At 48.1% G+C, this 12,137-nt stretch overlaps 1 protein-coding gene across 1 annotated transcript; it reads right to left on the bottom strand.

The window, feature by feature from the left end:
* Positions 1–3,399: 3,399 nt before the first annotated feature.
* C19H1orf50 (chromosome 19 C1orf50 homolog) lies at positions 3,400–12,074 on the bottom strand. The gene is made up of 4 exons (XM_054009426.1): positions 11,855–12,074; positions 7,262–7,348; positions 5,518–5,649; positions 3,400–3,849 (listed from the first exon to the last, which is right to left on the bottom strand). The coding sequence occupies exons 1-4, from the start codon at positions 12,011–12,013 to the stop codon at positions 3,664–3,666; spliced, it is 564 nt and encodes a 187-aa protein (XP_053865401.1). The 5' UTR covers positions 12,014–12,074; the 3' UTR covers positions 3,400–3,663.
* Between the last annotated feature and the right edge of the window lie 63 nt (positions 12,075–12,137).

Genomic DNA, 12,137 nt, shown 5'->3' with positions numbered 1-12,137 from the left:
CACATTGTTCCATGGCAAACAGATTTCTAGGATCCTTGATCATCAGAAGGTGGAACCTGCTCAGCTGACAGGAAGAGGGGCTATGCCAAGAATAAGGTACTTACATATTTAGTTATTTAAGACCACAACTGATTTATTTCACTTTCTGCAGTGCCCAGTTAGGTGCTCTGGGGACACATCCATTCAATCCACATACAGTGGAGGTCTAGGGTCCCCAACATACTTCTCACCCAAACCCCAGCTCTCTAGGAAAGGTGATGAGAGTTCTCTTAGAAGCTCAGCCCTTAGCCACCAGGAGAACAAATGGACCTTGCAATATGATCTGAAGGGCAACAGATTCAAAACTTTGGTAAACTGAAGCAGGGAGCAGATTCCACCATTGCAGCCCCCTCTCTGAACATCCCTCCATCTCCCTTCCAATTAAATGGGTTGGGGACACAGGTGCAGGAACTAGGGGTGCTGACATACCCTCTGGTTTGACGTGGTTTATCTATATATATAGTTTACAGTTTGGATCAATGGCTCGCAACACCCCCCTATAAAAATTGTTCCAGCACTCCTGGGTGGGGAGGATTAAGCTTTGATGTCCTGGATGATCTGGGCCACTGGGGCTATAATGGGGGACAGGCACATCTTGCAGGTGTTCAGGACAGAATCCATTTAAGGCTTTCTAGGTTAAAACCTACACTTTAAAGGGGCAGCCACTATCTATAAGAGCACAAAGGTAACGTATTCCTTTTAAGAGCCACTTCAAAGCTCCCTGTGAATTAGAGCAAACGCCTCACAGCAAGAAATGCTCTATGCTGCCACCAAATGGAAGCAGTGCAGATTCACCAAACTGGCCACTATGGCAGGAAATTGTGCATAAACTGTGAGGGGAACCCAGAACCTTTTCTTTGCTTCCTGCAGAGTCAGTGCCTGAGACTTCAAATGCTCTTTCAGGCATAGCGGCCTCCCACCTATTTAAATGTTTCCCCAGGGCTGAAAACAACACTGGAAATATTTTAATATTAATATTAACTGCTATAGGTCACTGCAATTTATAACCAGAGCTGGCCAGTTGACTCTCCCACTGGGCTGGCTGTCCCGGTCCATGTGACATTCCAGCCAACAGAAAGGATGCTAAAAGTGATTCCTGTGCAATAGGCAGAGAGATCAATACTCTGTTATATAACTGCCTACTTGAAATAACTGAGGCTCTTTTTACAATGATTAAACCTTCGGCTGGAATTTTTTGATGTTGTTGGTTTTTAAGATGATTAAGTCACCAGGGCAGAGACCTAGTTTCCCTGTGTGTACTGAATGTCATGTGCACTTCATCTCTATAGAAATAATATAGCACCACCCATAATAAAGTTGGAGACAAGGAATAGTTTGCATTTTAGTCCTAGGGCTCTGAAGGTGCCATTAACAAATTAATGACAGGTTTCAGAGTAACAGCCGTGTTAGTCTGTATCCGCAAAAAGAACAGGAGTACTTGTGGCACCTTAGAGACTAACAAATTTATTAGAGCATAAGCTTTCGTGGACTACAGTCCACTTGAAGAAGTGGGCTGTAGTCCACGAAAGCTTATGCTCTAATAAATTTGTTAGTCTCTAAGGTGCCACAAGTACTCCTGTTCTTTTAACAAATTAAGATATTTTAATTCAATTCTCAATTTCTATTCTTTGGTACTGAAATATAAGTGAGCAGCTGAGAACAAGAGAAAATACCTTCACTAAGTCGCCTCCTACCCCTCCTGGAAATCCCAGAGACTTTGTGATTTAAAACCAGAGCTTTGACTCGCTGTGCTTAGAAGTTATGATTCATGTGAAAGTAAACCCAACAAGCAATGGGAATTGCATAATAAAAAGGTATCATAGGGGTAGCCGTGTTAGTCTGTATCCACAAAAATGAGAACGCTGGTGGCACCTTAAAGACTAACAGATTTATTTGGGCATAAACTTTTGGGGGTAAAAAACCCACTTCTTCATCTGAAGTGGGGTTTTTTTACCCACGAAAGTTTATGCCCAAACAAATCTGATAGTCTTTAAGGTGCCACTGGAGTCCTCATAAAGAAGGGAGAACAGATCTTTTTTTCCTAGTCTGGCAGCACCGCTGCTTCTGCAATTCTTTTGTGGTGGAGTATTCGAGGAAAACCCAAAAACACAATGCTACAATATTTAAGATGAGCACCTAGGAGCCCTGTGTTCAGTCCCACTAGACACTTCGCATGCCCCAGGTAGATTATGTGAAAGTGAGAGGGGTGGGGACAGGGGTCCCAGCCAGGAGGTGTAGACTCTCCCTAAGGGTCCCCAGTCTGGCTGAACCTGTTCCTTCCCAATGTTCACAGATAGAGCTAAATAGGCTTCATCAGGAGCCTTTGTTAAGTACTCAATGAGTGCTGAAATCACTTGCAGTGGGGCTGTGTTTCTGCTACGTCTACACTAGAAGCACTAAGGCTATGTCTACACTAGAAACTTCAAAGCACTCCAATGGCAGCGCTTTGAAGTGTGTGTGGTCACGTGGGGCTGTCCACACTAGCACTTTAAAGTGCTCAAACTTGCTGTGCTTGATTTTTCACCCCCCTGAGCCAGCAAGTTACATTTTATAGTGCTCTAAGTGTAGACAAGCCCAAAGAGATTGACCTACACAGGTCACAGGAGACAGGCAGGTGGCAGCAGATGGTGACTGACAGGCAACGAGGAGCAGCAGCTGGCAGGGCAGCCAGGCAGCAAGGAACAGAAGCTGGCAGGGCGACCAGGCAGAGCAAGTGCTCGGATGGTGGAGCAAGCCTGGTGTCTTCTTCCCTGAGTAACACTTCACACAAATGCACTTCTGAACCCTGGGTCCTCACTGACTAAGGACAACCACTGAGAGTGGGGGATGGGGAGGGAGCGAGGGGGCACAGAAAAAGAACTTTTGGTTGTAGAACTCAAGAACATGAGGCTCCTAGTGGGGAGCTGAGAGCCCCTGGGGACTGCAGCCTCGCTGGGAGCAGGGAGCCCCCCATTCGTCCTGGGGTAATAGCCTGAGCTCTGAGGGACTTTGTGTGTGTACACTGTGGGATATTTACATTGGCTGTTGGCTGTCATTCTTGTCAATTTCACAGTTCAGTGCTGGAGCCATGAAATTGACAAGAATGACAGCCAACAGCCAATGTAAATATCCCACAGTGTACACACACACACACACACACACACACACACACACACACAGTGTCACCCTAACTACACCAACATAAGCCCCACGCCTCATGGAGGTGGAGTTATTATATCTGAGTAATAGGTCACTTATATCAGCAGGAGCAAGGCTGTAGTGTGTGCACTGACATAATTGGGTCCATGTAGGCTGCCTTATGTCCACCTAACTCTGTAGTGTAGACCAGGCCCTAGTAAATCATGGGAGAAGACACTAGAGGAACTTGAGAGATGTCTGTTCTTAGAGCTGGTAGAGTAATTAACCAAACTACAAGTTGTCAGATGCTGTGGGGCAAGGCAGAAATGGTTTGTGTTAGAGTTTTAAATGAAAATCTGGAACTAGGGGTAGCTGAACTGAGCTGCTGAAGTCGGTTTTCGTTTCTTGGTCTCTATTCTCAGAACTCGTTTTGCAGTAGTCAGGTAAGGAAAATCCATCCTCTTCTAGAGCTGTTCAGAATGCCGGAGCTGCTCTTGCCGGCCTGCGTCATTTGGTGAGGCCTTGGAAGTTGGGCTCCGTACACTGAGGCAACACTGCCTGCTGGCTCAGCAGCTTGTCAAGGATGCTAATTTCAGCATCTCGTTTCTCAATGTTCTCGGATGAAGTCCAGGACATGTCGTGCTGAAGCTTATAGGCACCAAGGAACTCATGTGGGCAACTGGTCCCCCATTCCTGTAGAAAACAGGTGACAAGTTCATGTCAGGATTTGGTCTCACTCACAGGAAGTTCAGCTGTAACACAGATTACACACAGGTCTGTCTGCTAGGACTGAACCGCTCTACCAACATTGATAGAGTTTAATATTCAGAGTGCTGTCACACTTCCTAACCAAGGACTTTCCCCAATTTTGAAGGCTTGCTTCCCTTCTTGTGGTATTAATGATTTGTTAGCCCTCCGAAGGAAAAAGTTGTACCTAGACACAAACGTCGTGTATTTGAGTGTGTTCACTAACATGAAAATAAGAATGGAAGGTGTATGTTAAGAATAGTAAAGCATATAATAGCTATGCGTGTGATATGGGGGGTGGGGGTGGGGAGATGGGATTCAGAGGATCTTGCCTAGACATACCTGTTTGGGGGGGAAGGGGGAAGCAGGGGGGAAGAGGACAGGTACCAGGAGTCATGAATTGGAGGATTCAAGCAAACTCACTCATGTTAGTTTGGTTTGATGAAATACTCAAATGCTGGTTTCAAAAAACGTAACACGAGTACCAGGCTATTCAGAGCCTGTGACCTCCCTAGAGATGCGAGATGAAGCAACCCTGCTGATGACTCAGGCCCATTTTAAGGCCTATTACCATACTTTCTAGTACAAGCTCTGTGCAGTGACAGAGCTGACAGGGACAAAGCAGTGGCTTAGCCAACTAGAGGCATTCATTGCCATGGGCCTCGATTTGTGGTTTGCTCTTTTCTGTACTATGCCATTACAAAATTTGTTTTTATTAAAGAATGTGAATTGGATATTGGACACTTCAGAGAGAAAATACAACTTTTACCTCAGAGGAGGTTCCTCAGAGTGGGATAACATCATGAGCAAAGCCCTAGGAGGCTGTGATCTCTATTCCTGAACAATCACAGTACTGGTATAGAGTAAGCATCGTCACCAGAAGGGGGCCTACTTAGAAAGCTGCTGCTGGGGTACACGGGGGCAGGAGGAGATGGTATCACATAACATAGCATTCCAGCCCTTTGGGGCATGTCATATGTAACCCTCTTGATATGTAACAAGAATCCTCAATTTTATATTTAATGAAAACTCTAAAGGTTCTTTAGCTCACACCCAAGGAAAGGACAGCTGTGGCTGCCTGGAGCAGGGGAGCTTCTCTGAGACCTCCCCACTAACAGTTAAGTAGCCCCCGGTTTCCATGTCTAAACACATGAAATGCTCAACTGTGAGGAGTCAGTGAATCAACTGTTGGGCTTAAACATTGGAAAAGATTGTCCTGAGAAGATTCACTAACATGGGGTTCAGAGGAGATGGATCAGCAAGCATGCATGTTAATTCCACCAGGAGGGGACTCCTTGAAATCTCCCATTCAGTTCTCAGGTCAACCTAGATTTTTTTTTTTGGCCTGCTTTCTAAACAGCTAAAGTCTTTTCAGTTTTCCTCAAAGACTATTTCACCATACAGCTCCCAAGCCAACCCGTGAGCACAAACCAAGTCACCAACAACAAAAACCACCCTCTTAAGAGCAGCTTTGGTAAGTGCACCCCCATTGGCCCAATGGACTCTTTGCTGAGAGAGCTGACAGAATGAGACAGCCCCCAATGTGTGCTGGCGACATACCCTTCATGCTCACTCTCGATTCCCACTCTTACAGGAGAGTAGGTTACCACCTACCTTAGGAGAAAGGATGGAAAAGTATCTCTGGCCACTTTCCCGCCTGTACAGGTAGTAGACGTTTCCTGGTTTCTTCACAATATTGCAGGCTACATGATGAAGATCAGCATCTCTGTTAGCTTCGTCCAAGACCTACACACAACAGAACTGTAAGACTCCTGCCCCCTCTGAAATCCACAGCTGAAAAATAAAATGCAACGCTAACACCTCAGACTATAGAGCACGCCCTCCAGCACTGAAACACAGCAGCAATTTTCCACCAGGAACACTATGCTGTAGTTCTGGAAAGGAAGGGAAGAACCTCCCTCAGTAAAGTCAACTAAACAATGTGGGCTAATTTGTGCCAATGTTCCATAACTATCAGCACTACGTAGACTCCTCCCTTGGACTCTAGCTTGGCTGTTCCATCTAACAGACGTGCTAGACAAAGGCCACAGGTTTATTAGTGAGCATGGGGCTTCATGGCTCCAAATTTCAAGTTCCAGGACTTGCTTCTTAGAAGTTGGGGGGAAAGGAAAACTTTTATAGTTATCTGTTAACTCTCTGAGGCTTCCCTAGGTGTCTACAATGGCCAACTACAACCCGATGGAGTGTCAGGGCTAAGACCTGCTAATGATGGATCACCACCAAAGACTCTAGGCTGTTGAGTTCAGGGAAGCAACACAGATCCTGCCTTTACTAGATAAAGCACTTGCCTTTCACAGATGGGTTCAAATCTGTCTCAGGATCACAAATCAGCCAAGTAGCTGAGATCAAGTCTATAGGGAACTATGTCCTTAACAAGTGAGGACAGAAATTCCCTGTGAAAATCATGTTACACACCCATCCTTGACACCACTGCCAAATCCTTGACACCACTGCTACATACAGACCTCGAAATCTTGTCCTCCCTTGGCTTTTGTAATTGTGTCAGCTCTGAGCTCGCCTTCCATCTCCCTGGTCATTCAGTCAGTATCTCTTTTGGTGGACCCTCCTCCTATTCTCCATAGACGCCCCCCTCCCCCCCAGGTTTATATCCTAAACCCAATCCTCTTCTCCCTTTACATCCATCCTCTCTGAAAATCTAACTACTCACATGGCTTCATTTAGCTTTTTAAGAAGAGGACAGAGTTCTAGCTCTCCACTCTATAGAATCCCAGATCTCCTCCTGGATGTTTTGCAATCAAGATTAATTTAACATCGCTAAAACCAAGCTTCCCAAACCACCTTCCTTCCCAAACCTGGGAGTAAGCCATCTTTGAGTACTCTCTTTCTCCTACCCCACACATTCAGGATGCATCCAAACCTTGTTGTTTCTTCTTCTGTAACACCTAAGATGATAGCTTAGATACTGGAGCACAATTCTGTGGTGTGGGAGGTTTATGTCACAAATCCTATCATTCCAGTGAGACAGCTGCTTTTAATTTAGAGAGTGCTCCTTTCCCGAAGAGTATGACGTGTACAATCTCCTTTACTCCATAAAGTTGGGAGCCAGCCCAAAGGTCTGAGTTTCTGGTCACATATTCTGTATCACGACTTTTGCCCTCCTCCTTCCACACACTACTCATTCCTGGAAAGGGATTTCTCTGCCAGCGACAGAACGGCTTCTGAAAGAAGAGTTGGACTGCTGCCTGGTTTTTCCTGTTCTCTGTACCATGAAATGGATACACAACTCCAAACCATGTACCATTCTGACAGGTACCAGAAATCAGTTCAACCTGCAGGATTGACAGATAAGCACTGATAATACTAAATTCTTCCTTACCTTCCGGGCCTGCTCCTGCAGATACCGGATTTGCTCAGCTATGACCGTCAATCTGTTGCAGGCATTAGCTCGGATGAATTCATCTGCCTGTAGGAAAGAGGGAAATTTTAATAAGCAGGCATTAGAGAAAACTTCCTGGCCTTCTCACTCCTTGCAAAGATTAGTCTGTATGGGTTCAATGCCTGCCAGCTCCACTCCCAGCATGTCAGCCTTTCTGACCTCACCAAAACTCAGGCTAGTTATTTCAGGTAATGTTACGAAAATTGCACAGTGTGCATTGTTCCACAAAGACTGGCATGAAAACTTGCCATAAGCAGCCTGAGTTTTGGTATGGTCATAAAGTGAGTGCTTCCTGAACCTGTCTGATAAGGTTTATGCTCTGAAACACCAGATTTGTCATTTAGCCAGGCAAAAGCTCCTAGTGTAAATACAGCTAGACAACATAACCTTACTTTTGCTGGTAAAGCTTGTTTAATTCGAGAACCTGCAATAGGCTATACCAGTAGAAGCTCAGTTTTGCCAGTATAAGTTGTGTCCACTAGGAGTGCTTTGATGGTACAGTAGAAAAGTTTAGTCACACTTCCTATAGCAATAAGTTCCACTCTTCAATTGTGTGAAAAAGTATTTCTTTTTATCTATTTTTAATTTCCCACCTTTTAATTCCATTAAACATTCCCTTCTTCTTACGTTTTGAGACAGGAGAACAGAAGTTCCTGATCTACCTTCTCTAAGCCATTCATTCTTTTATGTATTTTTTATCATGTCCTGTCTTCTTGTTCTCCTTTCAAAGGCAAACAAGTCCAATCCTTTCCTCGATCATTCTTCTCACTCTTCTCTGAACCACCTCGATCGCTGCAATATGAAGTATAAGCCTATGTCTAAACATAAAACACTACTGCAGCTGCACCACTGTAGCCCTTCAGTGTAAACATTTACCCTTTCATAAGCCGACCCTATATTTCAGGGGTTGGAAAACGTTGGCTCCCGGCCCATCAGGATAAGCCGCTGGCGGATTGGGACGTTTTGTTTACCTGGAGCTTTCACAGGCACGGAGCCCCTCAGCTCCCTGTGGTCATAGTTCACCGTTCCCAGACAATGGGAGCTGCGGGAAGTGGCACCACTTGTCATCGGAGTAAAGCCACCCCCTTGCAAGGCAGTAACTAATTAATCCATTAACCTAATGATGCCTATACCAAGGCTTAGGTTGGGCTAAGTATGACTCTCGGCATGTGTGAAAAATTCACACCCCTGAGTGATGCACCTAGGTCAACCTAAGTTTTACATGTAGACCAAACCTGAGCAGGGTACCAAGGGGTTCTGCTGCCCTCCATTGCTTACCTGTCTAGGTCCAGTGTGAGTTCTTCAGACTATCAGACATCACTGTGTAGAGATCATTGCTGACCAACTGGTGATAGCCCACCCCAAGGTTGCCAAGTCCCACAATAGATGCTTCTAAAGATGCCCACATTAGAAGCAAGAGGAAGAGCAAACAGAGGGAATAAGGACAACCCAGGGAATTATAGACCTATTAGCTTAACGTCAATACCTGGAAAGATAATGGAGCAAATCAATCAATTTTTAACCACATAGAAGATAATAAGGCGATAAGTAACAGTCAACATGGATTTGTCAAGAACAAATCACGTCAAACCAACCTAATATCCTTCTTTGACAGGGTAACATGCCTTGGGGATAAGGTTGAAGCAGCAGATGTGAGATAGCTCAACTTTAGTACGACTTTTGATATGGTTTCATATGACTGTCTCAAAATAAACTACCGAAATATAGCCTAGACGAAACTGCTATAATGTAGGGGCACAACTGGTTGGAAAAGTGTACTCAGTAGTTATCAATGGTTGACAGTCAAGCTGGAAGGACATATCAAGTGAGGACCTGCAGGAATTTCTCCTGGGTCTAGTTCTATTCAATATCTTCATAAATGATTTTGATAATGTACACTTATAAAGTTTGTAGACAATACCAAGCTGGAAGAGGTTGCAAGCACTTTGGATAACAGGATTAGAATTCAAAATGATATTGGCAAACTAGAGAAATTATCTGAAATAAACAGGATGAAATTCAATGAAGACAAATGCAAAGTATTACACTTCGGAAGGAATAATGAATTGCAAAAATGCAAAATGGGCAACGATTGCAGAGAAAGAAGTACTGCAGAACAGGATTTGAGGGTTATAATGGATCACAAACTAAGTATGGGAGTACTTGGGGCACCTTAGAGACTAACAAATTTATTAGAGCATAAGCTTTCGTGGACTACAGCCCACTTCTTCGGATGCATAGAATGGAACATATTGAGGAGATATATATACACATACAGAGAGCATAAACAGGTGGGAGTTGTCTTACAACTTCATGCTCTCTGTAGGTGTGTATAGCTCCTCAATATATGTTCCATTCTATGCATCCGAAGAAGTGGGCTGTAGTCCACGAAAGCTTATGATCTAATAAATTTGTTAGTCTCTAAGGTGCCACAAGTACTCCTGTTCTTTTTGCAGATACAGACTAACACAGCTGCTACTCTGAAAACTAAGTATGAACCAGCAATGTTGCAACAAAAGAAAACATGATTCTGGGTTGTACAGTATTAGCAGGAGCCTTGTAAGGAAGACAAAAGAAGTATTTCTTCCACTCTACTCAGGACTGTTAAGGCCTCAACTGGAGTACTGTCTCCAGTTCTGGACACGAAACTTCAGGAAAGATGTGGACAAATTGGAGAAAGTTCAGAGAAGAGCAACAAAATGATTAAAGGTCTAAAAAACATAACCTATGCGGAAAGACTGAAAAAACCCACTATGTTTATTTGGTTTGGACAAGAGAAGACAGAGGGAACATGGTGTCAATCTTCAAATACATCAAAGGCTGTTACAAAGAGGAGGGTGATATTGTTCTTCCTACCAACAGAGGACAAGCCAGGAAGTAATGGGTTTAACTTGCAACAAAGGAGACTTAGGTTAGACACTAGGAAAAACTTCTTAGCAGGTAGTTAAGCACTGGAGCAGATTACCTATGGAGATTGTGGGATCTCCATCACTGGAGGTTTTCAGAACAGGTAGGCAAACACCTGGCAGGATGGTCTAGCTCAGTGTTTCTCAAAATGGGGGGCAGACCCAAAAATGGGGATTGTAAGACTACAGGAGAGCAGCAGCTGTTGGCCAGGTGCCCAGCTCTGCAGGCAGCATAGGCATGCACACGGGGTGTGCCGGGTGTGCCCAGGCACACACTAATGCAGGGGTGGGAAAATGGCCCCACTCTCCTGGTGCGGCAAGCTGCGGGCTCTGCGCTCCCGGGCCGGATCACCAGGCCGAGTGCAGCAAGCCGCCGGCCCCTCCCCCGCCTTCCTCCCTCCCCTGGAGCCATGCCGGCGCGCGCACAGTGGTCTGGGGGCCGGGGCTGCCCGCTCCGACAGGGCAGCGTGTCTGGCTCTTCGCGGAGCAGAACATGCTGCTAGGAGCCTCATGGTAAGGGGTCCGGAGCCGGGGGCATTGGATAAGGGGTGGAGGAAGTCAGGGGATAGGGAGCAAGGTGGGATGGATAGGGGGTGGAGGTCTCTGGAGGGAGCAGTCAGGGAGCAGGGGGGTTGGATGAGGCATGGGAGTTCCAGGGGTTGTCAGGGGTGGATAGGGGTCAGGGCAGTCAGGGGACAGGGAGCAAGAAGGTTCCTGGAGGGCAGTTAGGGTAGGGGGTCTCTGGAGGGGGTTGGTCAGGGGACAAGGAGCAGGGGGGGTTGTATGGGTTGGGAGTTCTGGGGGGCGCCTGTCAGGAGGCAGGGGTGTGGAGAGGGGTTGGGGCAGGCAGGGAGCAGGGGGGGTTGTATGGGTTGGGAGTTCTGGGGGTCCTGTCGGGGGCAGAGAGTGGTTGGATAGGCATGGGAATCCCTAGAGTCTGGCTGGGGGTGGGGGTGTGGCTAAGGGTCAGAACAGTCAGGGTCCTAGGGGGGCAGTCGGGACAAGAGGCAGGGAGGCTTAGATAGGGGGTTGGGTCCTGGGGGCGCAGTTAGGGGCAGGGGTCCCAGGAGGGGGCAGTCAGGGGACAAGGAGCGGGGGGGTTGGGGGTTCTGAGGGGGGCAGTCAGGGGGCGGGAAGTAGGAGGGCGGGGCTAGGGCAGGGCTCCCTGGGTGCACACCCTCATTAAATGAGCTGCGCACGCCTATGGCAGGCAGCACCGCAATAAGGGGGCCTGGTGCGGGTGGTCGTCACTTCTCGGGGGTCATCACGGCCGGAACTCTTTCCGAGGGGTCCCACCAAGGCGGGTTTGGGAAGCCCTGGCCGAGCGAACTCTAGCCCGGCCTTGGCGCAGGGGCTGGGCTAGCCGAGCCGGCGAGAGCCCTTCCCGCCCGGCCTTACCCGTCCGGGAGAGCGCTGCCCGCCCCTGCCCCAGCACGGCCCGTCCGGGCTGGTTCGCAGCGCCGCGCCAGCTCCCCGGCCCGGTGCAGCCCCTGGGGCCCCCCGGCCCGAGCCTCCGGTAACGGGGCAGCGCGGCTCGCCCCGCCGCCAACAGCAGTGCCCGGCCGCGCCGCAGAGGAAGTCCCGCGGGGCCCCGGCCTCCAGCCCCCAGGCTCGCCGGGCTCCTCACCTTCTGCACCTGCTGCGCCAGAGCCACGAGCTCGCCCGGGTCCGGGTCCGGGTCCGCGCCCCGGCCGGCGCCGCGCTCCACCAGCGCCACGGCGGCTCCTGCGCAGAGAGCGCCCGTTAGACAGCGGGCCGGCTCCGGTTCCGCCGGGCCTTCCGCCATCGCCGCCTCCCTCCCAAGGGCCCGTCCGGTCCGCACGCCTGGCGGCGCGGGCGGGGCTGAGCGCTCTGGGGGCGGGGCCTGCCGAGTGGGCGGGGCGTGCCAAGGCTGCGCTCTAGTGCGGAGG

Source organism: Malaclemys terrapin, chromosome 19 (genome assembly GCF_027887155.1).
Source record: "Malaclemys terrapin pileata isolate rMalTer1 chromosome 19, rMalTer1.hap1, whole genome shotgun sequence".
Taxonomy (NCBI): Eukaryota; Metazoa; Chordata; order Testudines; family Emydidae; genus Malaclemys; species Malaclemys terrapin.
This window is presented reverse-complemented; position numbering and strand designations above follow the sequence as displayed.

What these genes read in the sequence shown, in the direction of transcription:
- C19H1orf50 (XM_054009426.1), bottom strand. Translation starts at nt 12,013, where the DNA reads ATGGCGGAAGGCCCGGCGGAACCGGAGCCGGCCCGCTGTCTAACGGGC. An exon ending in TGCAGGAGCAGGCCCGGAAG is followed by an intron (nt 5,650 to 7,261) that starts GTAAGGAAGAAT and finishes TGTTGTGTGTAG; the next exon opens with GTCTTGGACGAAGCTAACAG. An exon ending in TTTCCATCCTTTCTCCTAAG is followed by an intron (nt 3,850 to 5,517) that starts GTAGGTGGTAAC and finishes TGTTTTCTACAG; the next exon opens with GAATGGGGGACCAGTTGCCC.